This window comes from Papio anubis, chromosome 2, assembly GCF_008728515.1.
Source record: "Papio anubis isolate 15944 chromosome 2, Panubis1.0, whole genome shotgun sequence".
Classification (NCBI taxonomy): Eukaryota; Metazoa; Chordata; class Mammalia; order Primates; family Cercopithecidae; genus Papio; species Papio anubis.
The window spans coordinates 43,053,879-43,080,515 of NC_044977.1; the positions used below are offsets into that span (position 1 = coordinate 43,053,879).

A 26,637-nucleotide genomic window follows, 5' to 3' on the forward strand; every position below is an offset into this window, starting at 1 on the left:
GGATCTCATTTCATCTATTGTTAACCTTGACGAGTGGCGAGCCCACTGTTCCTGCCAAGCTCTTCAGTACCCAGCTAGATGGGCACCCTGAACAGAAGTGCTTCTGGGCTAGTGCCATAGGGACTGCTCTGAGTACCAGGGTGGCCTCGGGCAAGGCTCCGGTCTTTTCTCGAATGGCTTCCCAGGCCTGAGGAGGCACAGGTGAGAAAACGTATGTGGAAGCTCTCTACACACCGTGAAGTTCATCCAAATGGAGCGGGATGGTCTCTGGTCTGCTGTGCCCACCCCCTCCCCAACCCATAAATAACAGCAGCCCTTCCAACTCTCCTTCTGATCCCATGCTCAGTGTTGGGGGCCTTGCGGTGGGCAGCCAGGGCCAGCATGGCCAAGCCCTGTCAGTTCCCTTCCCTCTGAAGGTGAACTGGATAGCATTTGTTCTCTGTAGTGTGTGATTTGGTTTAGACAAATTCAAAAACTGCCGGATTTCAGAGCGTGTTTGTCACTGCCGTCGTCGTTCTCTTGTTCAGGCAGCAGTGAGAATCTGCTCAGCACTTGTGAGCACTATATGCTGAAATGCCTGAGAAGGCTTTCCTCCCTGCAGGGCCCTGGGCTCAGCACCTTTTTCAGGCTCCAGGAAGCTCATATCCCGCTGATGGACGGCTCGTGGTCATCGCAGCACTATGGAAAACCCACAGCTCCTGGCATCATTTACAAGCCACTCAGGTAATTTCGCTTTTGGAAAAGTTCTGTGAACGTATTTCTAACTTTTGTCTTAAGAGTAACGTGGCTAGCTGGTGAATATTTATTTCCAGCCTCTCCAATGCACCAGGATTCACTGTCTTCCCACCGATTAGCTGCTACACTCAAAGCATCACTATGCTGGCTGAAGTCTGGTCTTGGTTTTAGTGATGTCTGCTGTCAGTGGGCGTTAAAGTGGTGTTCAAAACTCACCCCACCTATCAAAAGCATCTTTTCAAATAAACGGTTAATTCGTATTCTAGATATGAATATGCCTTTGGAAAAAAGTAGACCCTCGTAAGGGAAGAACAAGTAAGTTCTCTGGGACTAGCTCAGTGGGGATGGGGTTGGAAAGGGCTTTTGAAGGTTTTGAGTTGCATTTCCTTGGTGTCTACACGGCGGTTTCATGGAGACTGCCTGAGGGCCTAGTCTCTACTGGCCACAGCAGAGTGGACGTTGTTTAGGAGCTGAGGTTCCCACTTAGGCCAATTGGCCCCTAAAGTTTGAACATGTAATCATTTGGTCTCCTTTTCTAATGAATGTACTCCAGCGTGAAAACTTCTCAGAGTTAAAGTCACACCTCAATAAAATGGCATCTTTCACCAGGCACGTTGAAGTCCTAATGATGTCTACCTTCTTTGGAGCAGGAGGCCACATGCCCAAGACTGTCACATCTATGTGCCCACATGGCTATTGGTCAGTGAAGCTGTGAAATATTTCACTTCTGCCTTTATTTATACCTGTGTTCAACTTCACGTGAGCAACCCCCTCTGAATTTCTTTCCTTAACCCAAATATAACCTGGCATTTGATGGCACAGCAGGCAGGAAGTGCTGACAGGGGCCCCTGCCTCCCCTACCACCTCTCCCTTCCTCTCAGTGGGGAGAGGAGTCCTAGGCCTGCAGGAGATGCCCTGCATGGGGTTTGATGGCAGACAGGCCTGCTCTGAAACTCATCTCTGTTCATTACCAGCTGTGTGGCCTTAGGCAAATAACTCAACCTCTCTGTGCCTCAGTTCCTTCATCGGTACGATTAAATGCGATAATGTTTGTATGGCGCATATCCCAGTGTGGCACACAGAGAGTGCCATCATTATTAGCTCTGCAGGTCAAATCGGTTCACTTCTGGCCTGCAGCTTGTCCGCACTCACCTGCTTGGGTCCTTTACATTATCTGTGTTCCATGCCTGTGTTTTCACCTTTCTTTCTCGTGGCATATAAACATGTTTGGCTCATCTGTTTAGAGCATCCTTCCCTGGACCTGGTCTTTTCTGTTCTGATGCTGGATTTTGTATCCCCTTCACTCCTGGTCCCTACTCAGCCCTTGTTCCTCAGCCTCCTGTCCTGGGTGCACCTGCTCCCCAGCCCCATACACTGACTCTTGCTACGGTCACTAGTGTTCTCCCACTGGCCGCCACAAGGACCGCAGTCTTCAGCCAACATTATCTCTATAGCAAGGTGCTGTCCCCTGCTCAGGGGAGTTCTCTGCCCTCTGTGACTCCCCTCCCCAGCACCCCGAAGGCTGGGTGCACTGTTCTTCACACCAGGGCCAGGGCCCCCTGGCCCAAGCTGCAAATCAGACCAGGACACATTACCAGTGAAAGTGTTTAATAGTTAAATTATTTAAATAGACTTTTCAATTTCCATGGGAAATCATAATTGTATCTGTTTTTGCAAGAGTAGGAATAAAAAGAGTGCACACCCCTTAGAGGGAACGAAGAGCTAGCACTGCACCTGCACGCTGTCACCAGTCACTGCTGGGATGAGAGAGGGGTCCCCATGGGGCCGGGAGGCCATGACCATGGGGGAACACGGGATGAACTCAGCACACACACTTTACTCAGGTTGGAAGCAGAACGAAAACCCAACACCACTGGCGGGCGATGTGGAGGGGCAGGGAACTTGAGAACAACAGCTGGAAGAAAGCGGGCCTCCAGCCCTCGACGGCAGGATGGCAATGCAGAACTCAAAGGATGGAGCAGCAGAAGCACGGGACAGACTCAGGCTTGGCAGTTTTGGGTCCGCACACTTTGTTTCTCAGAGCTGTGTTCGAATTGTGGTGGGATTCGTGTGCGGCGAGGGGAGGGTGGTGCTAGAGCCCAGTGAGAGGTGGTGCAGGTGGATATCAAAGTCACATTGTGGCAGCTGGCACAGAGCCACCGCCTCATCGCCTCCAAGCTCATGTTGGAGGTGAGGATCATTCTAACCTGAGAAACAATGGGAAGATTTGGGCATGGGCCCTAAGGAGTCCATCAAATTCTGTGGTAGAGTATCATTTTCCAAATGCCTTCCTCATAGCTTATAAAAATAGTATTTTTTTCTTGGTATATTTAACTGCCTCCTCCCGATAAAACAAAATTCCTGCTAGCTTTCCCTGTGGACTCTAAAGCTGGGCTCTACCCATTCCTCTGCCTGGTTTGCCGGTGGAGGTCAAGGCCACTCCCTTTCCTCAAACCTGAGGGCTGCACATTGCAACCCTGTCTGAGTGCAACCCTGTCTGAGTGAACAGCTCCCAGAAGAGCCACCTGCACCTTGGCCAACTGAGTAGGCCAGGGAGGCTTGGCTTTCTTGCCCCAGCCTGCAAAGCACCTGGCCTTCTGTAAGCACTCCAGAATCCGGGGGAGCCGCCTCTGTAAGCAGCAAACGTCTGAAATCTCAGGGCGTGGAGGGTGGAGGGCGCCACACTGCCTGCCTCAGGATGAGGTTGCTTCCCTTGGTTCCAGCTCGGCCTGGGATGGGAAAGCAGCTTTTTGTTTTCTTATCATTCCATCTGCGTTTTGCTTAGGGGAAGCAGGGTGTGTGCATGTGTGTACACACGTGTGCGTGTGTCAGAGAAAGATGGGGCAATGTGTCCATGCATCCTCCTCCTTAAGCTGAGCATATGGTACCCCAAAAGCACACACCCACTGCTCTGGTGGTACCTGCGAAAACCCAAAACTGCCAAATCTGAAAGGAGGGAAACGCATCCTGTGTGAGACCAGTTCCACAGCATGAACACACGCACGTATACACCAGCACATACGCCAACATACGCACAGTACAAATGAGCACACGCCTCGCTGTGCACGGCTGTTTTCTAATATAGAGAATTTACAAAATATAGAATTTGGCATATCTGTGAGATCTCCAAGGCTTTCAATAATACAAAATAAAAAATACAAAAAAGACAAGTGGGGATCCCTGCCCTCCCCCCGAGTGGCGTCCTCGTTTGCTTGTGGGTCTCTTACACGCATACAACTAGCATAGTCTAAAGAAGGGCACGGAGAACTTGTTTTGTTTTATTTAATAAATATTTTTCTCAGAATCACCACTCCTTGCTTGGCGTCCTCTTGCCTCCCCCTCATAATTAGTTCTGTTTCCCTCCTAGGGCACTGTCTGTGTGCGTGGAGGTGTGGGCAGAGGACCACGATGAAGGCCACAGTCCCTCCAAAGCCAGCACTCCTGCCCCAAAGCCCCTGCAGGCGCAGGGTGGCAGCCTCTCTGTCTGAAGTTTAAAGGCTCACATAGAAAAGCAGACCCCTGGGGTCCCTAGGCTCCCCCAGGCCAGAGTCGAGCCCGTCTACCCCCAGCTGAGTCGGAGGCCCCTCCCTCAGCCCTGCCCTTGTCCGGGCCGCGCCACACACACATTCCCACGGCTCCTTTCCACCTGTGCAGCAGCACCTGTTAGAAAACTCAAGCTTCAGACCCAGTCTAGCAGAGTCTTCTACAGAGGGAAACATCTTTGGTCAGCTGGGTGCTCGCAGGACGCTGGCACCCCAGGGCCTGGGTCGGAGGCCGCTGCCCACCAGCAAAGGCAGCAGCTGCTCTGGAGTCCAAGTGGAAAATCTCAACAGCGCAGCCCTGCGGGCTGGAGCATGGCTTCCCCGCCACCCCCGGCACACAGAGAAGCTGCTTCCGTGACTCTGGAGGCCAGGCTGCCTGGCACCGTTGGCCAACAGCTGCTAACTGAGCGGGGGCCCTCCATTGAGGAAGTAGGTCATCATCTCGCCTTTGCCCTTGACCTTGACCACGCCCCGGCACTCCAGTTGGTACGTGTTGGCGGCCAGCACCTGGTACATGTCCGTGGTGACCTGTGGGGGAAAAGGAGGAGAGGGGACAAGCCACTGATGGCCTTGGCCATGAACTGCTGTGGGGTAGAACCACCTCTGACTGCCCAGCCCTGCTGCCACCCCTGACACAGAAGGAGGGGGCAGCTGCCCCACTGTGGCGCTCTCAGAAAGTGACAGCAGCTCACTGTGGAAGGGATCCTAAGAAAAGAGTGATGCCAGCTCTCACCCTCAGCACCTGTTCGTGCCAGGCACTGTGACGGGCAGCTTGCGTGTGCTGCTTCAGTGCCACTCAGTGTGGCCTGTGGTCCATGGACTGACTGCCCTGAGTCCAGGGAAGTTCAGGAGTGGAGAGTAAGGGCGGGGGAGCTTTCACAGCCATCTGACCCGGCTGCAGCCCGTCTCCAAGGGTGTCCCCGGTGCGCTGTACAAAAGCATCCCTCCGTGACAGATCAGAATGATTTTGAAAAGCTGTTTTTCACCACAGGTCGTTTGAAAGCCTTTGCTTATCTCACTGCATCTTCCTGTGAGGTGACTACTATTATTACCCTCAGGCTCAGAGCATCTAAGTCACGTGCCTGAGGTTACACACTTAATAAACGGCAGGGCCTGGGTTTAGGTCCAGGTCTTGTTACCTGGCTCTGCTTTAGCTTTTGGAACAAAGAAGGGAGCTCACTGATGGCTTCATTAATTTCACTATCCCATTGCTGGGTGAAAGAGGAGAGTGGCGGGGGACAGGTGTGGGGAGTGGCAGCACGGCCAGTGCCTCCTGTGATGATCCAAGAGCCGTTTGTGAGCGTCATCAGAGCTCCCCACCCCAGCCACGCTGCAAGCCCGCTGCTGGGAGCACCAGGGGGCAGGGGCGGGAGTGCTGGGTGGGCTGCTGAGAGGGACCCCACTGTGTTACTAGCTGCAGTTCCTGTGTGGCAAAGCCCCACGCAAGGTAAGGTGCTGGGTCATTGTGGTGGCTGCTGTCCCTTGCACCTGTCCCTGAATGGGCTGGAAGCCTTGGAAACACACAAGCCTCTCACTCCTATCTCTAGGCCCATCCCGCTGCCCTCCTCAGCAGGAGGAGGTGAGAAAGGGCCATCAAGGCCAGGCCCCTCGGCCAGCTTCCACACCCCAGCCAGGTCAGCTTCCACACCCCAGCTGGGTCAGGCTGAGTGGACCAGGACTGTGCTTGGGGTCAGGCTCTTTATTCAGAGGCCCTGTGGGGGAGAGAAGTCGGGACATTTAAGCAGTATCATCAGTGTTGGCAAAAGGCCTTAGAAGCAGCACAGTTAGCACCTGGAGAAACTGAGGCCAGGCGAGCTGACTTCCCAGAGCCTCACGCAGAACTGTGGGTGAGGGCCTTGCAGGGGACTACTGCCCAGAGCGATGCCTCTGCCATCAGACTACAGCAGGGAATCAAGGAAGGCTCGAGAAAAAGCAGCAGCTGAAGAACAGCAGGCCTGGAAACCACAAGCCCAGCTTGCAAAGGAGGGAGCAAGGGGAAAAGGCCTCTGAGTCTCTGGCCAGGGCCCATGGCTGCTGGGGCTGGGGGAGGCACCATCCCAGGGCCAGCAGCCTCCACTGGCTCTCCTGAGCCAGGCCAGGAATGCTGCAGGCTCAATGGGTAAGACCTGCTCCCTGCAGACATCTTTGTATCCTCTCTGTGTGCCTGGGCTAGAAGGCACTGGGGCCTGCATGTGCACTCTCGGCTCAGCCTCTACAATCAGATCCACTCCCAACAGCCCCCAATCCCTTCCATGCCCAGTAGAGGGCTCTGCAGAAGCCTGAAGATCTGTCCAAGGTGCTGAGGGCCTGAAACACAATTGTGTTCTCCAAGCTTCCAAGCGTCAACAGCCCCAACACCCTTGAATCTGGCTGCAGAGATTCTGAGTGGGAACTTTGGGTGGCCTGTCCTGAAGACCTCTCGGTGTCAGACACAGGCCCTCCCATAGGGGTGAGGGGTGGTGGATTCTCCTGCACTCACCTGGATGCGGTCAGGTACACCAGTGCTGTCCATGCGGCTGGCCACGTTCACGGTATTGCCCCAGATGTCGTACTGAGGCTTTCGTGCCCCTATCACCCCGGCCACCACGGGGCCGATGTTGAGCCCTGCAGGGGAGAGGAATCAGCCACACTCATCAGGTTAGGACTGACACACGTCTGGCTTGACCTCGCCACCATCTCTCTCTCCACATGCCACAGGTCCTGACTCCCAGCCTGAGACACCCATGGGCCTCCAGGCCCAAGGCCGTGCTTAACCCTGCAGCCTCCCGCTTCTCTGCTCCTATCAAATGCCTGTGAATGCAAGACACAAGGAGCCTGCACCTGTGTCCTGGACACCTCTCAACCAGGAGCGCCCTCTTCAAGGCCTCCTGTATAATGCAGTTGCCTTTCCCTAATCCTCTTCCTCTTGTAGCCATTTAGGCTCAACCTATCAGACTGGCTGTCTCCCTCTTCCTCATTTTTCTGTTTCTTTCCTCGCTATTCTCACTCTTAGATCCTGGCCAACTCATCGCCCTGTGCCAGTCTCCTCTCTCCGAGTACTCCTGCTCCCCCGCCTCTGAGCTGGGGCAGGCACACTGCAGCGACCAAGCTCCAGCCACCACTTCGGCTCTCCTCCGCCCACCTTCCCAATCCCACCCAAGGCAATGCTGAGCGTCACTGCCTCTGAGCCTTCGCTGAGCTGCTTCTCTCTCCTGAGGCGTTCTCTTTCCTCCTCCCCAGGCTAAATCCTGCCCCTACGTATCTGGTTCAACTGATATTCTCTAGACATTTCCTGTCCTGTCTCCAGGCATGGGGCATTCCTTTCTATGTAACCTGCCGGTCTCATACTGTCCTCACTAAGCACCACTGTTGCCTGTTTCTTGTATGTGAAGAGCACGACTGAAAACACAGCAGAAGCTCCAAACTAGGCCCCTGGTGACCCTCACTTGGTCAGCAATGCCATCAGTCCTCAGGACTTCCTTCCATGACCCTCCTCATCAGTCCTTCCAAGCCACAGGCAGCTTTATACCCCATGTGCCATCACCAGGCTGGACTGTCCATCTTGCTGACTGGACTGAGCCCTGATGGCTTCTATATCCCAAAGCCACGCCACCCAGGGAAGATAGGCCTGAGTCTGTAGGAAGGGAGCTGCCACACAGGCTCCCAGCTGCCTGCCCGGCTCCTTATCTACTTCTTGGCAGATTCTACACTCAGTCCCCAGGCCTGGTCCAATCAAGGAGTTGAGGCTTTTCAAAAACACACACTGGGAGAAAAACGCAAACCAAAGCAGGCGGACAAAACACAAACCAAAGCAGGATGGGGTGAAAGGAAAACAAGAATGTCAGTGTTACACAAGACCAAGAGTGTATGACGTTAATGCAAAAATGTAGGCTGCACATCACTTAAAGCGAACTCCCAGCTGGCTGTCTCGGGGCCTCCAGCAGCCAGTGCAGGATGCAAACCTGGCCAAGCCCACAAAGCACTGTGCCTATGGGATACAGCAAGCCAGCTGGCCCAGGGAAAGCCCGATTCCTGACACTCTGGCTGCAACAAAATGTCTCCTAAGGACACGAATGATCACAATACTGGTTTTTAGTCATCCAATATTTCGGTATAATGTGTTAATTTTGAGAATTGAAATGCCCGTATTTTTGTGGGTGATAATTGTGATTTTTAAAACTTTGAAATCTGAATCACCGATGGTTTGAAACATACCCAGGGAGTTGATAATGCATTAAATGGCGAATAGAACAAAGGCCTGCTCGTTCAGAAAGCATTCTTTACCTCCACAGACCTCAGGAGGAGCAACACTCCACTGCGTCAGCTTTCTATTGCAAGACCAACTTGTGCGCCATCAGACTGTACACCCTCGGTAAGATCCATTCTAAGGACAAACAAACTGCAGAAATGCCTCAAGCTTTGTGGAACGAGTTCAGAGCTGGCATTCCACAGTCATTTTATGGACACAGGAGGGTGGAACACACGGGGCAGTGTGTACCTGGGTTTTCATTGTACCATTTTTTCAACTCTTCTCTAGAGTTGAAACTTGTCAAAATGAAAGGTTAGGGGTAATGAAACAACACTGACTTAGAAAAAAAAAGAAAAATACATATGTTTTTGGTTCAAAGACTTTCTGAGCAAGAATATGGTCATGACTATTTTGAAACTGATTCAGGACCTCTGTCGGACGCCACAGAGGCATTGGCACAGCCCCTCCAGAGCCATCCAACCAAGGCGAGGCACGTGACAAAGGAGTCCAGGCAGATCCAGGGCTCTGACCTATCACAGGCTTCTCACCGTTTCTTTCCCTGGTTTGTGTGGATGAGCAGCCACTGGAAGATTTTGCTCCCCACCTCGACTCAACAATAACCCTACTTGAAACTTGTATAAAAAGAGCAAAAAGTTACTCTTTTTAAAAAGTCGGAATAGAATCATTTCACAGTCACTATCACATGATTCTTTGAATGTTTAGTTTTTTCAAACTGTTTCACTTTATTTTGCTAACGATTTTGCAGCTTACATGTTTAATGTTCTAAATTTGCAAATTTAATGACTGGTAACATGTTTATGCATTTTGTATTTAAAATGTATCCAGTATTTGATTTTACTGTTTTCCATTTTTACTGAATGAATGTGGAATACTTTTAAATAAAACAATGCTGTTAGGTCAGTATTACTTGAAATAAATGGGACTGCCATCTGCCCGTGCTGCGACCACCAGAAGGCCCCATGTCCTCGGCACAGAGTACCCCCGACAAAGCCCTTCGAGCAGGCACAGCCTGGGCCCCACCAGGCCATCCCTGCATCTGAGTGAGGTGGGAACTCACCAAGGGGTGTCCTGCCCATGTGGCCCTCATGTCAAAAGGCAGCAGAGGCATCGCCAGGCTCTGGGCGGGTTCCACTGTGAGTGACCCATGCCTGCCCCCACCTACTAAGGGCAGGGAACATGCCACATCAGCCTCGGCTGCCCCTGACCTTCTACCTTGGGACCACAATGGCGGATGCGGGCTGGGGTATGGGGGAGCTCCTGCCAGCCCTCCTCCTGACTGCACCCTGGGCTCAGCACTGCCGGGGGCCCCACTCACCGATCTTCATCTGGAAGTTGTTGAAAGAGTGCTCATTGATGTACTTCATCTGGTCCATCAGCTTCATGGCAAAGTCGGCCAGTGCCTTGATGTGGGTCTTGCCCACCTTGTCGTAGGTGGAGTCGTTGAGGCCGGAGGCAGCCATGTAGGTGCTGCCGATGGTCTTGATCTTCTCCAGCTGCCGGAACCGATCCTCGCTGATGATCTGGATGAAAGAGGCCAAACCTGGGTCACCCTCAACCCTGGGACACCGAGGGCCACAGGGAGGGACAGAGGATGTGCAGGGAAGTGCAGCAGCATGGCCCTTCATGTGTCCCCTCTTCACACAGTGGGCCTGTCTCCACCCTCATCAGTGTAATGCTTGCAACGCTCCTGACACAGCCAGGCCCCTCCACACTCTCACCCGCCGGACAGTGCCTGCGGGCTACCTGCCCACCCTCATGCCAAGAGCCCTGAAGACAAGGTCACTGGTCACCTCTGAATCTCTTGTCTCCTCTTCAACAAGCTCACGCCCCCATCCCACCCAGGAAAACCTCCATTTGTCCATCAGGACACTCTTTCCCTACCCCTGGCCTCAGCCCTCCTAGAAGCCTTCCCAGACTCAATTCAGCCAAATCCCATCACTCCACTGCCCCAGGAGTCTCGCAGGCTGTTCCCAACACTGCCTGGCCCAGCTCCATCGTCTTGCTCCTCTCTGCGCCCTGTGTCCAGGCCATGCCAGCCCGCTGGGGTGGCCCCTCTGACACCGATGACTCAGGAGCTCCCGGGGGCGAGACTGCGCTACAGGGCTCCGCATCCCCAGTTCCTCCACACGCCGGGTGCTCAACAGGGGTATGAGAAGGAAATGAAAGAATGCCTCAATTTGGCCTCCACTGCTCAGGGCCTCGCATCTTTGTCCTGCCTCCTCCCTTAGCCGAGGGACTCCTCCTTCCTTTGGTTCTCTCAAAGCCCTGGGTCCTGACACTGAGTTGTCCCAGGCCCTGGGGCCCCGTGCCCTCTTGATGGCGTGAGAGGAATGGCAGTCAGCGAGCCAGTCAGGCGGCCGCCAAAGGCTAAGTTCAAATAGTGTGGGCTGAAACCCCAGCTCTGCCACTTACTGGCAGTGACCTTAGGCAGACACTTGAAGTCTGTCGGCCTCAGTTTCCTCATCTGTCACATGATGATGAGACAGGCCATGTGTCCAAGGTGCCCACTGCAGCACCTGGGGACATAGTCAGGTTCCTGCCGGTAGAGCTCTCATCATCACTGTTTATGTCAGGATGGTAGAAGGGGACGCCAGGTCTCTTCACATCCCTCCCACACCAGGGACCTGTAGGCCCCTCCCAGGAACACAGCCTGACCCAGGCCCCACTGTGCACCTCATCAAAGTCAGCGATGATCTCATTGAGTAGCCGCAGGCACTCGACACCCTCATTGTTGGCCTCCAGTTCAACGTAGAACTCGGAGAAGTTGGCGATGGAGGCGAACATGACCGCCACGCACTCACAGGACTGATAGTAGAGCTCATCGTTGCGCCGCTCGCGGGCCAGGAAGTGAGCGGCCACATCCTTGGGCAGGATGTTGTGCAGCAGTCGCCGGTTGTAGGCCTGCAGCTCCTCCATCTCCTCCTTCTCCTCTGTGGCCTGGGAGAAAAAGACTGCAAGTCACCCAGATGCCAGCGCGAGCCCAGGTGTTGGCCCCTCCACCTCCTCCTCTCCATGGCCCGGAGAAAAAGCGCCAGTCACGCAAATGCCAACTCGTGCCCAGGATGTTGGCAAGTACCGCTGTCTCTCCTCCTCCCTCTGCTGTTTCCACTTCCAGGTTTTCTCCAAAGAGCAGGACTTCGACAATCAGAAAAGACATTTCTGAGCATTGAACTCTCTGCCGGCCTCTCTGGGGGTGCTGAGCCTGCAGGGGGGAGCCCCGAGCAGGAACAGGCCTGGAGGCGAGGCTGCAAGGATCCTGTCTGCCAAAGGCCAGAACCAGGCTGGAGGGGAAAAGAATCCAAAACACAGCCCACACAGCCCTCCAGCTCCGTGGTGCTCCTCCACTGTTCATTACCTTAATTGACGGACCTGTGGGGGAAAACAGCCCAAAGCCCTGCCCAATGTCCCTGCCTCCCAGGAGGGCAGACTTGCCCCAGAGCCAGGTGCAGCCAGGAGGAGCAAGTGCCATGAGGGACCCCCTGGGATGAGGATGGGACATCACCAGTGACTTTAGTTTACCCCCCAGTTTGGGTCCTGGGTCTGTGCAGTGGGATTTTGTGGTCACCTACCCTCCAGGTTAAAGGATAGTGCAGATCCCTTGCGTCAAGAAGCCAGTAGTGCCCTACAAGGTGCTGAAGGGAAGAGGTGTCACACACTGAGGTGTGGCAAGGAATCATCTAACAAGAGTCTTCATGAGACACTGCATTGTAGTGGTCAGCTGGCTTCCTCACCCGTGGGGGCAGATAACATGGCCCCCTTTAACTGGGAGTGACCGTGTTGGCAAAACCAACCAGGAGAAGATCATTAATTAGCATAGCCACTTTGAAAAGTCTGGCTGGCCCACTTGGGCTTTTCCTAACTAAATGAAGACACCTTTCTGCTCGGCTGCAAGTAGAATCTATAGCAGGACCAGGACTGACTCTCAGGACCTTGGCTGTCCCTGTGGGTGGTGGCTGTCCATGGGGAAGGAGCTGGCGTCCCTTTCCAAGGCTTCAGGACCTGGGTCCAGCAGGGAGGAAGAGCTCCCAGGGCAGAAGATCCAGGACCCCAAGGCTCAACGGCCAGCCCTGCCCCTAAGGTGAATGGGCTCCTGACTGTGCTGCTTATGGCCTGGTGGCCTCTGGAGTCCCTGGGAATGTGGCTGTGAGGACAGGGATCAGCCCGAGGGGTCCTGGATGCTAAAGGGCCCCGCCTTCCACCACCACCCACAGAGGTGCGGGGAGTCAGCTTGTCTGTGCTATCTTCTTGCCCAGTCTTCCTGCCCAGGTAACCTAAGCTCCTGGGAGGCAGAAATGCCCCTCCCCATGAATAAGGCTACCTGTGTCTGGCTCTGAAACAGCTGTGCCCATGGGAGAAGGCTGGGGGCGGGGGGCATTCCTGTGCTTCTTCTCACAGGCTGTCCCATGGAGGAGCCCGGCAGTCAGTTAATTTGCCTCTGAAAATGCACCACACTAGATAGTCCTGCTCCTACCTCTGCTGAGACACATGCCTGGGGGCCCAGGGATGCCAGGAGCACTGCAGCTCCTTTGATGCACCCTGCAGGTGGCAGACAGCATCAGCCCAAAGTGTCAGACAGAATGGAGGTGGAGGCTGGGGGCAGGGCTGCTAGAGCAGGCTCCTGCTGGGGGCAAAGTCAATCCCCAGGGCCAGGCCAGTTGCTACGGCCACCTCTGCAAACTCCACCTCAGCACAGGTGGGCACCTGCCAATGGAGCCAACTACTTCTGGGGCTGGGCCCTGGCAGGGTCCAGAAAGGTTCAGGGGGCTACAGCCTCTTGGTGGCCCCACTAAGGTCAATGCTGGAGGAAGGGACAAGAGCAGGCTCTCCTGAGAACTCAGACCCTGCAGTTAGGTCAGGAGGGGGCCAGGTGGGGACCTGGCAGGTCAGAGTGTAATCCTTGTGCAGGTGCTTCAAGAATGCTGAGGAGTCCACCTACCAGCCAACTGTACAGGGGCTGCTGGAGCCAGTCTGGGGGTGGGGCAGGGACTATCACTCACCCATCCCAAGGGCCTGCTTTCTGGCGTTTCTTTATTTGTATTTATGTGCTGTTGGCTCCCTCTCCCAAAATCCCAGGGGAAGAATGGGAGAATGAGGGACCTGCTGGAAAACTTCAGGGAGAGAGGTTGCCACAGGCTGGCAGATAGACACAGGCTCACTCACACATTCCTACACACACACACACGCACACACACTCATGTGCATGTGTGTACACACAGAAGGGGAGAGGGTGGTGGGGGTCACGACTGAGCAAATAAACACATATATGAAAGATAATGGGAGGGGACTTTCTCATTGCCAGAAATGACATTGCAAGCATGGAAAAGGGAAGGCTGGGAAGAAGCCTGAGGTATTGGATTAAAATGGGAGATAGTGGTATGAACTCAGGATTATTAAAAGAAGATCTATACAGATGGATACTGAAGTAGTATAGATACATATGTACACACGTTTCCACGTATGTTTCCACACTTACATATCTTTCTTAGCGTTGTCCATGGAGAGGACCTACAAGCAGCGAGCACACCAAGCACTCAGACCTTGGTTTCTAAACACCACTCTCTACTATAAAGAATGAGGGAGGGCTCTTTGAAGAAATCAGATTCCTGGGCTGCAGCAGGGAAAGCACAAGATTACCCTGAGATCGCTTGTGTTATAAAGTCAGGAAAAGCTCAAAGCGTGATGGAGACCTGTCAGATAACACAGACAACAACTTGAAATGCACATGGGCCAAACCTAGGACAATTTGAGTATTAAAATAGTGAAGGTTGCAGATGATAACCCACTGGATTACATGGGAATCTGTGAGTCTAGGCTGAGGTAGAGAAGTGAATAAATAAGCAAATCAATGGAGGAGGAGGGACAGCTCTTCTGTGTAGTAGAATGCCAACCAGCAAGTCCAGAAGGAATGGTGGACACTGGGCATTGCTATCGGGCATTTCCACCGCAGGCACTGAGACAAGCAGGAGCCACCATGGATGCAAAGGTTGCTGGGCAGAGATTTGCTGAGGATCAGAAAATTACTGGAATATCAGACTCTCTTTCCATAAAGTGCTAGTCAAATACAAAGGGGAAAAGGGGGACTTGACAGTGGAGAAATCTGGTGATGCCGGCTGAGCAGGCATCAGGGCTGACATCAACAGTGGTGGGATGGGTCAACGCGGTAGAGTCTCTCAGTGTGAGGCATCGAGGGGTGCCCGGCTCCATTTCTGTGTGCTTCCTCCAGGAAGGGCTCAGCCTGAGTCTGGACATGGGTCTGAAGGTCCCGGAATAACAAGTTCTTTAAGATTGGCAAGGACTGTGAGACGAGGAGAGACTGAGGATCTGCTGCAGACCGGAACAGCTCGATGCAGAGGGCCCATGCACAGGATCCTGGACCAGCATCAGGACAGCTGGCAACACTAAGTGGGGCCTGCCGCACCCCTGGTGATCGCCTAGGTGGGGAGGGTATGCAGGGATGACGCAGGGAGTGTCCTTGTTTTTGCAAGGTAGACATGGGAGTATTTAGGGGTGATGAGGCATCATGTCAGAAAGTACATATGGCGGGGGGTGATAGAGCAAATGCAGAAAAATGCGAGCCTCCTGAAAATGTTCCCAAAGAAGAGGTGATCGAGGGAGAAGGCAGAGGCCTGGCAAGGGGGAGGCTCACACAGGATCTTCCCCAGGGTGCCCCAGCCCAGGGCTTCCCAAGGGCATTCTGCACAGAACCCTTCTGGGATTCTCCCTGGTTCCCCCAAACTCGGGGGATCCCCCCAACTACAGACCTCCATGCTAAGTTCCAGCCAGAACTCATGCAAAATACTCAGCAGAAGGGACAACCATTTGCCCCCATTCTCACTCAGCATCCAGTAAAAAGCGGGGCCTCCTGCTCCAGCCCAAAGACTTCCATTCTGACGCCTCTAACAAGTCTGGGATAGAGGAGGTCAAGGAGAGCTGTGGGTGAGCTCAAGTGGTCTGGAGATAGGGGCTGGGCCAGAAGAGGTAGAGACCAGGCCAGGCTAAGCTCTGCACAGGGCTGGGCTGGAATAAAAGGTGTGAGGCAGCCCACAGGAAGACAGGGCTTTCTCCTGCTGAGCGTTCTTGGGCACTCCCTCCTGGCCTTTCCGAGATGCTCCAGCAGGTAACCTGGCCCACGGGCACCCCTTCCTCCAGGGAGACAAGGCACAGGGCACGGGGCATGCATCCTGGAGAGCCATATTGGCTGGAATGCACGCAGCATGGTCAACAGTCTTTGCTCCTTCAGTCCATCCCCTCTGGAGGAGTCTTCGACCCAGCTCTGGCCAGGTCAAGCCCTGCTGAGCAGCCTTTGGTACCAGCTCCCTACCCTGGCCACACTCCTTCCCTACTCCTCCACTCACCTCTTGCCACTCTTCCTTCCCCCACCGTCCATTGCTGCCCCCACCACAAAGGACCTGCCCGCACCTCCCCCTCTGTCCCTGCGTGGCAGCACACAAAGTAAGTGCCCCGCCAGTATTTGCTGACTTCAAAGCATGCCTCCTGGGCCCATCAGAGTCCCAGCACTGTCAGCATGGGTTTGTCTGCATGCAGTAAGTCCCAGGGTTTTGCCCCTTGGCTCCAGAGAGCAGGGAGCAGACCCACGGGGACATGGGGCATCAAGTGGCTTCGATGGGGCCTGAGCAGGACAGCTTGTCAGTGTAAAACAAAGGCCCAGCTTGGCCTGGCCCAGGACACGAGCCTGTTGTCTCTGTCACCTGCTCCCAAATGCCTCCCCTCCCCAGGTCCAGCCCCAGGTCCACCCACCTGCAGTTTCCAGAGGAAGTCGAGGCGGGCAGTGGACTCCACCTGCTGGGCGTGCAGGTACAGGGCCAGCACAAAGACTGAGATGATGATGGGCGTCACCACCTTCAATGCCACCTTGGTTGCGTGCTCAGGGCTGCGGGTAGGAGGTGGGCAGGCCTGAGACCGCCCTGGCTCCTCACAGCGGGCTCTGAGGACCCCCCACCCCCACCCACTGCTGTCCTGTTTTTCTTCCTCCCACTATACCTTCCCCTCTTCCTTATCCCCCTGCTCAAACTTTGCCTCACGCATGCCTCCTCCAGGAAGCCTTCCTGGCTGGCGGCCCCATCTCAGACCCTGCTTGCACCTGCAGCCCAGGCAGCCATTACTCCTCTCCTGACACCTCATAATCCCCCGTCACTTGGGAGCTCCCCTCTTGTCAGATCAGGGGATGAACTCGGCCCTTCTAAAAGGCAGCATGTACATCCAGATCCTTCTCTGGACAAGACAGGGGCAGTGGGTGCAGTACAAGGGGGCCAGGCAGGCCATGCTGACCCTGTCTCTGGGCAACCTTGGGCAAGTGTCTTAATCTCTCTGAACTTTAGTTTGCTTATCTGTGTACAACAGGATAACAATACCCACATTTCAAGATGGTAGTAAGGATTAAAGAGATATTATAAACAAAATGCTTAGTGCAGCATCTGACAAACAGTAGGTGCTCCAAAACTAGTAGCATTATTGTCTAATTCTATTTTTGTTACTAATAGATACTCTTAACAAAAGCGGCCATTCCAAACCCTACGTCTTGTGCCAGCCGAGAGCTCACGCCCTGGAAGGCTGCACAGAGGCTCCAGTCACCACCTCCCTCCTTGCCCAGGCAGCAGCCCTCAATGCAGGGACGGGTCCCACAAGCGCTGCAGCTCTCGCCTTTATTCCTCAACTCCAGAGGGAAAGTGGGTACCAGCTTCCATTCTCCTGGGTCTGGGGTTCTCACGGGCTCCTGGGGAAGAGCTTGAGGCTAAATGCTTTAAAATGAGGCCTATGGAATGATCTGAAGCCGGTGATCCCAACCACAGAGCCTACAGATCACCTTGGTGGGGATCATGAAAGTGACCAGGGCCTCTGCCCCTCAGGATGCCTTGCTGCCCCAGGAGGAACCAGCCTCCCTGCTCCTGCTGGCCTCCTCCTTCATTACCCACCTTGCCACCAAGGCCCCTCCCACCTGGGCACCAGCTGCCTTCCCTGTCTGCTCTGTGCTGAGGGCAGGGAGCAGCCCTATCTGAGGAGCATCAACTCACCACTGGGAGGTCCCGTTGTTGAAGAAGTCTCTGTGAAGAGAGTTGGGGAAGACTGGTCAGGGCCACCCTTCGGCATAAGGCGGCCTCCACTCCTGCTCGGCCCCCACGCCCTGCTCGGCTGTCCCCACCACTGCTGCTCCTGGCTCCACAGCCCCAACCCCTCCATATTCAAGGACACTTTCAGGATGGGAGGTGGTAGAAAACGCAGCCCCAACTAGCATTGGATACTCATGACCACAAACCACCCAGCTCTTACCTGAAACCCTGCCTTCCCTGACCCAGCCCATCTGCCTGGGTGGAGGCCTGCCTGCCTCTCCCTCTCCCAGGCCTCTGCTGCCATCCAGAGGGAGTGGAGGAGATCCCACAGCTGCGCTGCTTGGTGTGGCAGCCGCTGGCCACATGCAGCTGCTGAGACTTAACACGGGGCTGGTGCAAGCTAAAATGTGCTGTACGTGTAAAACATACACCAGGTTTTGAATAATTAGTGTAAAAAAAGGTAAAATATTTCATTAAAAATTTTATACTGATTATATCTTAAAATGATATTCTGGCTATATAGTACTCATTAAATAAAAGTCAAATTATACTTTTTGCCTTTTTAATATGGCTATAAGAAAATTTTAAATTACATAAGTGGTTTTTGTTTTTTTTTTTTTTGAGACAGAGTCTTGCTCTATCTTCCAGGCTGGAGAGCAGTGGTGCAGTCTTGGCTCACTGTAACTGCCACCTCCTGAGTTCAAGCTATTCTTGTGCCTCAGTCTCCCAAGTAGCTGGGATTACAGGCACATGCCACCACGCTTGACTAATTTTTATATTTCTAGTAGACACAGGATTTTGTTGGCCAGGCTGGACTCAACTGATCCACCCACCTCAGCCTCCCGAAGTGCTGGGATCACAGGCGTGAGCTACTGCACCCGGCCCACTTTTTATCTATTGGAAAATGTTGCCCTAGAGCCAAACCACGGTCTCCCAATCCAGAAATAACCTTTACTGTCTGCTGCCAGCTTCAGCACCTGAAGACGAGATGCTAGGGACGGGGAAGGAGCAGTAAGAGGAGGGCAACATTCCCTGCTCCAGTCCCGACCCATGGGTAGAAAGTTCCTGGACCTGTTCTTCCTCCTCAAAGGACTGCAGCCTGTCCCATGCTCGACTGCCCCACGTCTTTGTGGTCATCTGCCCACGGCCCCTACACAACCACCAAGAAGTTCTTCCTTGAATATGACTTAAACCCTTCATTAGAGCTCCACTTTATCAGGCAACACCACCTTCCCGAGAGAGAAACATTCCTGAGTTTTCTGTGTATCCACATTGTACCTCCACTGCCTAGGTCAGCGGCTGGCACATAGCAGGCCCTTAATAAATATTTTTGAATGAATGAATGGGTGAACAAATGGATGGATGGGTGAATCCCTTCCTCTAACTCAAAAAAGGTACAGTTTGCTATATTTTTTCAGGGGACACAGAACTGTCACTTTTTTTTTTTTTTTTTTGCACTTCTTGGTGTGTGTGTGTAGGGAGTGGTGATGCATAGAAAAGAGTATGACGAATCAGGCACTTTAAATACATCTTACTACTATAGGCATTGATAATCTACAGGTCACATTTGCCAAGCTTCCAAATTAACCTGCTTCGGGAAGGTCTTGTGATTTACACCAATATCCTGTCCGTGAGTGAAGAATCTTATCTGAGCTCCTCAAATTGCTGATGTACTGATTAATGCATAACCTATTGATATAAAAAAATGCTGATTCATTTCTGAATCATGAATTTGTACTGATTGCTGGCATGTAGACATTTTAGTCTGTATGTTGTGATCTGTAGCCAGTGATTGTAACTCTCCAATGACAAAGGACAACTCTGGTCTGAGGAGTCCCCTTCCCTTCTACTTTCTTATGAAAGCATTCCCGAAGCTTCTGGAACACACCCAACTTGGTGCGTGTATCTTCCTGGCCAATCCTCACATTCGGCTTCCAACAAAACTTAATCAAATTATTTCTGCCTCAACCGCCTTCATTTAGGTTGACAATATTCCCATTTTACAAGGAAAAGGTTATGAGGTTCAGAGGAATGACCAATGTGTCTGATGCTGAGATTCTAACCCAATTTCACCCGAAGCCTGAGGTCTTTCCCCTCATGGAGCCACCTCCCTTGGAAATCTGACATCTGTCACTACATGGCCATGCTGACTATGGGGCCAGACAGCCGTGGGCCCCACCTTCATGCCCACTACCTCTAGGACGTGGGACCTAACCTCTGCCACCACAGCCAGGAGCCTTTCGGTAGTGCACAGATGCCCCGCCTTATGTGGTGGGTCTGCCTATTTGGCTGGGTTGCTGGAGGATGAAGAGGAACAGCAGATATCCAGGCACCTGCCTTGAGGTGGGACACAGAGCCTGTGAACAACAAAGCTTGTCCCTCTGCTCCCACACACCTTACTGCCTGGCTCTGCTGGACCGTGACTCCTCTGAGCCTGGGGCAGCTGGACTGAGCTGAAAGCAGCCCACTGGAGGCTGCCCTGGCAAGGGAGGAGCAAATCAGAGAAAGAAATACAATGGGGCCTGGTGACCTGAGGCCACTCCAACTACTGGGGACGGGAAGGAAGGAAAGAAACAAGGCCGTTTCCCCAGATGTCAGGGCTGGAGAGGAACAAGACACTCTCCTCACAAGTTCCCCGTGGTGCCGGAACCCTAAACCTCCTGCTCTTGCCACCTCCCCCTGCAATGTCCCGTGCCCCATGGGGAGCGTGAGGAAGGTGTCCCGTACATGGCATTGGCGGTGACCAGTAGGTCGGCATTGTCGAAGAGCGTGACACCCGGCACCTCCACGATGAGCACGTAGATGAGCTCGATGGCCAGCATGAGTGCCAGCTTCCCGATGCAGTTGATCTGCAGGAACACGGAGCAGGCCAGCAGGCTGAGCAGCACGCTGTAGGTGAAGTACTGCGGGCAGAGGGCAGTGGCATCAGCTCCCCAGGCCCTGCCCGCCCCCTGGCCCCGTGCATCCTCCAGTCTGAGCTGGCTCAAGTGAGGCCTGGGCTGGGCATGTTTCTGCTGATGTAAATTTCCCAACAGGTGTGATGTAAGGCGAAGGGCCCTGGTTAGGAACCAGGAGATGGGCTCCAGCTGGAGTCTGGCCATTGCCTGCAGGACAGCCCCACATTACAGCTACGCTGCAGGCCCAGGCTGCCCTGGGTTTCAGCCGTGATCCAGGCTGGGCTTTGTGTGCCTCGGGCTGTGTGCTCAGCCCCTCTGAGCCTCAGTGTCCCCTCTGCAAGACTTCCTATCTCACGGCTTGCTGTGATGAACACAAGCAAGGAAGCCCTCGCTGCACTGTCCGGCACCCTCAATAACCGTGGGGAGCCCCTCATCTGCAGCTTTGAACCACAAAGCTCCAAAAGCTGAATGTGTTTTCATGACTCCTGTAGGGGCCACGCCTGAACAGAGCTGCTCTGGTGACAAAAGCTGACCTCACTGCTGGGACACTAGTTATCTTTATCGTGTCTCCTGTGACATGCAGACATGCTACTACTGTGGAAATATGACCACTTCATGATCAGACTCCACTGGGGGTGGGAGGCAACCTTTTAAAATCTGAAAAATTCTGAAGTCCAAACAATATGGGGCCCCAAAGGTTTCAGAGGAGGGATCATGCCCTGTGCTGTTCCCTCTGGGGAAGCCCCTTCTGGTCTCTGAGCTTCTGTTTCCTTCTTAGACAACTGAGGGGCTGAACCAGGTAATCTTGGAGGTCCCCATCTGCTGCTGTCCCTTGATGCACATCAGCCTCGGTTATTGTTGTTATTATTTTTAATTTAGCACCATTGCTTCTGAGTCAGGCCTCCAGACATTTAGTCTTCGCACACAGCCTCGGCCCTGGGCTGCAGCAGCCCCCAGGGCAGACCCTCAGCCTCCCCAGGCCTTCTAGAGCCAAGGAAAGACTGCCCAGGGCCCCTGGGTGATTGGTTGCTGGGGGAAGCCTCCCATCACCACTGGGAACAGGAGCAGAAGAGGGAGCAGAAGAGGGAACGAGGAGGGCAGCCTAGAGGAGTAAGCTCAGAGCCCCAGAGCCCCGGTCTTTGAGAGGAGGGATGGGAGCTCCAAGAGCCAGCCTGGACTCCCATTCAAACCCTGGCCCAGATAACCAGGAGGCCAACACTGGATGCTGGGGACCCCCCCTGGCCTGGTCTGTAAGGAGTTGCTGAATCAGGAGAAACCTTTGAGGGGGGTGGTCAGCTGGTGGGGGCTGAAGGCTGGCACCAAGCCTCTCCCACAAATGAGGAGCCAGAATCTGCCCACTGCCACCCTCTCCCCCCGGCCTTAGCCTCACCAGGGGAACCACCACCAAGGGGCAAGTACGAGACTGAAACTAGCCTCTGCTCCTCACAAACAGCCCTCAGAAAGCTGAAGTGCTCCTGTGGGCTCTCAGCCAGATGTGAGAGGCAGCGGAGGCTAGGGAGGCGAGGCTGGGGAGGCGAGGCTGGGTGCAACATGGCTGCCTGGAAGAGACAGACAGCCCGCCACCAGCCCGGGGGGGCGGGGGGGGGGGCGGGGGCGGGGCAGGGGTGGGGCTGCACCTGCCTAGGTGAGCTGGGGCCAAGCCCTGCTCCTCCCTGGGCCTTCCCTGTCCTATCTGTACAACTCAGAGCCAGATCCCAGGCTGGGACGGAGGCCCACACTGGCAGCCCACAGCACCCCTCAGCTGCAGTCACAGGCCCTTTGGGAGTTAGATGAAAACATGAACCTTCTCTCCAGAAAAAGGCAAACTGCCCCCATCTTACTGGCTTCATGTGTGCACCCATAGGGAGCTGGGGGTATGAGAAGGGGGAGGCTGGAAGCTCGGCCCAACTGCTGACTAGCGAACTGCTCCCTGGCAAATGCAGCACCGTGAATGAAGCACCTTGCACGCCACAGGTGCTTAATATATGCTGCTCTCCAAATAAAGATACGTGGCATTATTTTTAAACCCAAATGCCTGTGGGCACAAAATTTCTTTTTGAGGTGATAAAAGTATTCTAAAATTAGATGATGATGATGGTTGTACACATTGGTGAACACACGAAAAGCTACTGAACCGTGCACTTTGAACGGGTGAGGTTTACAGTAGTGCTGGTTTGGGATTGGGTTGCTTTGCTCCCCTCTCTCCTCTCTGACCCTAACAGCTGGGGCTTAGGGGGGGTTCTCCTGAGGTGGGGTAGGGTCTGCTAGAGAAGCGGAGGGTCCAGAAAGTCTTGCCCTCAGATCAGGAGCACGAACTCTGTCTGGAGCCGGACAAGTTGAATGACAGCTCCAGCTCTGTTGAGTCCTGGCTGTGTGACCTGGGTAAATTACTTAGCCTCTCTGTGTCTCAGGTTCCTCGCCTCTACAAAGGAGATAATATAACACTTATGTCATAGGCTGTTGGGAGGATTTCATTAGTAAGTGTGTATAGAGCCCTTAGCCACAGTCCCTGGTAAGCACTATAGAAACAACAGCTACACCATTGTCATTGTCATCGTCATACGGAGGAGGCTCCCCTTGTTCCCAGTGTCTGGCATGTAGGAGTGAGAGACATTGGGGTAAGCGGGTCTCTAGAAGACAGTGAGCTGGTGAGACCCTGTCCTTCAGACTGTCCTGAGCAGCTGAGGGGACAGTGGGGGAGGGCAAGGGACTCTTCACCACTCCCTTCCAGCCCGTGCGCACCCAGTACCTCGGGGAAGTTGCAGTTGGGCCAGGGGCTGCCACAGAAGCCCTGCTCATTGCCCAGGCTGTAGTTGACGGCCGACTCCACCACGTGACATGCGTTGACCTGGCTTGCGCTGATGTTGTGCTCCTGTGCCAAGCAGCCCAGCAGGTCCTTGGAGTTGCACGTGAACTGGGGGCAGGGAGGAGGGTGGTGAGGGGAGGGTAAGCTGCTGGGGGACAGGCAGGGCAAGCCCAGCTGCAGGCTCCCACCCGTCCTCCACCTCAGGTGCAGTATGACACTGATGGGGACAAAATCTGAAAGAGGATGAGGAACGGGCAAGGTTTGTCCAGCTGCCCTGGCTGGAGGGGGTGTGGCTAGCGTGCCCTGCCAAGGAGGGGCTCTTAAACATGCCTTGGGGACATTCCCTAAACTCTTCCTGGCCCCACCAGGCTTGAGAATGAAGAGCTAAGAACTTCACTTAGTGGGAGAGTAGCCAAGCATAGTGGCTCATGCCTATAATCCCAGCATTTTGAGAGGCCAAGGCCAGCGGATCACTTGAGCCCAGGAGTTTGAGACCAGTCTGGCAACTAGCCTGGCAACATAGGGAAACCCCATCTCTAAAAAAAAAAAAAAAATTAGCTGGGCATGGTGGTGGTGTACACCCGTAGTCTCAGTTACTTGGGAGGCTGAGGCAGGAGAATGGCGTAAACCCGGGAGGCGGAGCTTGCAGTGAGCTGAGATCCGGCCACTGCACCCCAGCCTGGGCGACAGAGCAAGACTCTGTCTCAAAAAAAAAAAAAAGAACCTACATGAGGCACATTGAGTCAAAGCTTATCCCAGACCCAGGAGCCACACAAATAAGAAAGTCCCTCCTAGCCCTGCCGGGCGGGTACATGGCTCCAATGGGTTTGATCCAATCGGGCTGTGGAGGTGCTGGGAGATCGTGCAGCCACCCACCATGTTGACAAAAGCCGCCAGGAACACCAGGGTGATGGTGAACACCCCAACCAGGGTGCTGTTCATCTTGGACCGCACGATCTTCCTGGAGAGAGTCTGCAGTGGGGAGGGGAAGAGCTAGGGTGGGGGTGGGGGGTAGAGAGGGAGGGAGGGAGAGACGGAATAGCATTCAGCAAGGACTCCACAAATGGCCCCGGGAGTGTAGTGGACCTACCTGTGTCTCTCCCCAGCATGACCCCCGGGCCTTCCTGGTGGCCCTCCCAGCCTGCAAGTCTCCAGCCTTGAACTGCTGCACCATTGCTTCCAGGTCAACAGCAGGGCAGATTCTGCAGCTGACCAGGAGCGGGACTATGTGGGGAACCCAGGTGAGAGAGGCAGGATGAGAGGAAAGATGGTATCTTGACCCAACAGAGAAATCAATAAAAAAGCACATTGGCCCGCTGTGTGCCATCAGGGAGGGGTGGTGGGTGGCAGCTGAGGAGTCGTGGAGGGCTCAGAATGTTCCCCGGAGGGTTGAGAAGGCTTCTGGGAGGGAGTGGGCAGTGGTGGGTTTAAGGATTTGGAGAGGATTAGGCCTCACTCAGGAGGAGGAACTGAGCAGCGAGGAGCAGGAGAGGGGTGGATGTGGCCCTGAGCACTGAGTGAGCTCTGTCCTTAGCACAAAGCTCCATGGACCTGCCATTGCCCTCACCCTCTCCTCCTCTGTATTCTTCCACTAGACAAACCATGTCTACTCAAAGACCTCCTGTAGCTTAGGTAATTAAATGATTGGGCTCCTAAGTCCCATTTCTGCCACCAAATCTGACGCAGCTGGCCTTGTAAATGATGTCCCCCTCATCTCCCACGCAACCTAGGCTGGAAAAAGAACCTGATGGACAGAGAAGCAAAACAGTGGATCCATAATGCCCCACCCCTACCTGCTCCAACGCTTCCTGCTGAGGTCTATCTGCTACAGACATCTAGGTGTCCATAAAACCCCCCAAGGGCAGACAGGGTGGTTGAAAAAGCACTGAACCAGGAGTCGGGAAGCCTGGGCTTGGCTTGGTTTTTCCTTTCTGTTCCTGAGCAAGCCACATCCCATCTCTGAAGTCTCCTATTTGTAGGGCTCTTGGGACCTTTGGGCACCCCCAGCTTTTGTGGTGAGTGAAGCAGGCAAAGGTCTCTACCCCAATCATGGGCCGTGAGCATCCCTGAAAATTCTTGCTGAAAGTGCCAGACCACAAGGCTTCTCCATCCCCTGATACTGAGAGTGTCTGTAGTTGGCCACACTGACAGCTAAATAGGTCATGGGGCCGTAGCATCACTACCATGTGACCACTCACTCCCAGTGGGGAGGGGAACTGGCTTGTGTGCTACAGTATTTGCTGCCAACTCAAAAAGGTGTCGGGCCCTTGATCCAGTGTTCTTCAGCTGCAACCCAAACCCACTACGTGTGCAGCATCCACGAGGGCCCATCACATGGGACTTCAGTGGCAAAGGGACTTCAAACACAAATATGCTGACATTTATGCTGACATTCATGCTGCTGACTGTAACATGAGTAATAAAGTTTTTGTCTCTGACCCAGGAGTCTCGTGTCTTCTGCCAGCCTCTATGAAACAGCAACCAGCAAACTCATTAGCTTGTAAGTAGGGTAAAATCACACCTTACACCCTTCAGAATTCTAGACAAAAAGTCAGGTCCCTGCTCACCCCCGGGTCTTGGGCTTGGAGCTGGCTGTGTGCATAGGGAGGGTGTATATCTTTCTGACCCCAGAATCCTCCTCCACCCTTCCAGCAAAGCCATTTCCTATCAGCAGAGGGAAAGAGGGGACCACAAAGACGGATAGATCACAGGAAGAACTGCTGCCATGGCAGAGGCCTGGCAGTCTCGCATAGGCTACAGGCTGAAAGATGAAGGCCTGGGACTCCATCTCCCCAGCAGGAGAGCCTCCCAGGTATGCTCCTATACTACCAAGCCTGTGGCACATGTTCTGAGTAAACACTGGGATAATAAAAGAGACCCTCTGGGATAATAAAAGAGACCCTCTGACCAAACCGTCTTATGTGGTTGAAGGAAAGTTAAGTGTGATCTGAAGAGCATAAGCTTGTATTAAAATCTTGCTTAATAGACATAGAAATGAATCAAATAGATTAAGCGTCCAGAAACAAATCCTTCCATTTATGGCCCAATGATTTTGACAAGCGTTCCAAGACAATGGTGAAAGGACAGTCTTTTCAACAAATGGTGCTGGGACACATGGATATCCACAGGCAAAAAAAAATGAAGTTGGGTCCCTACTGCACCCTGTACAAAAATTAACTCAAAATGGACCAGAAAACGTAAATGTAAAAGCCAAAACCACAGAACTCTTATGGGAAAACATACAAGTAGATCTTTGTGACTTTGGATCAGGCAACGGTTTCTTAGAGGTGACACCAAAGGCACCAATCAAAAAAGAAAAAACAGATAAATTGGACTTTAT

At 53.7% G+C, this 26,637-nt stretch overlaps 1 protein-coding gene across 1 annotated transcript in view; it reads right to left on the minus strand.

Annotated features, from left to right (window-relative positions):
• Positions 1-2,326: 2,326 nt before the first annotated feature.
• The window catches only part of ADCY5 (adenylate cyclase 5), a 164,405-nt gene continuing 140,094 nt past the window's right edge, over positions 2,327-26,637 (minus strand). Inside the window, exons 13-21 of the mRNA XM_003894021.5 lie at positions 24,174-24,290; positions 23,241-23,405; positions 20,322-20,497; positions 17,559-17,588; positions 16,285-16,417; positions 11,200-11,463; positions 9,842-10,046; positions 6,757-6,881; positions 2,327-4,805 (exon numbers count right to left, since the gene is read on the minus strand). Of these exons, the coding sequence (XP_003894070.2) occupies positions 4,677-4,805; positions 6,757-6,881; positions 9,842-10,046; positions 11,200-11,463; positions 16,285-16,417; positions 17,559-17,588; positions 20,322-20,497; positions 23,241-23,405; positions 24,174-24,290 (1,344 nt within the window). The 3' untranslated portion in view covers positions 2,327-4,676. The remainder of the gene's footprint in view (positions 4,806-6,756; positions 6,882-9,841; positions 10,047-11,199; positions 11,464-16,284; positions 16,418-17,558; positions 17,589-20,321; positions 20,498-23,240; positions 23,406-24,173; positions 24,291-26,637) is intronic.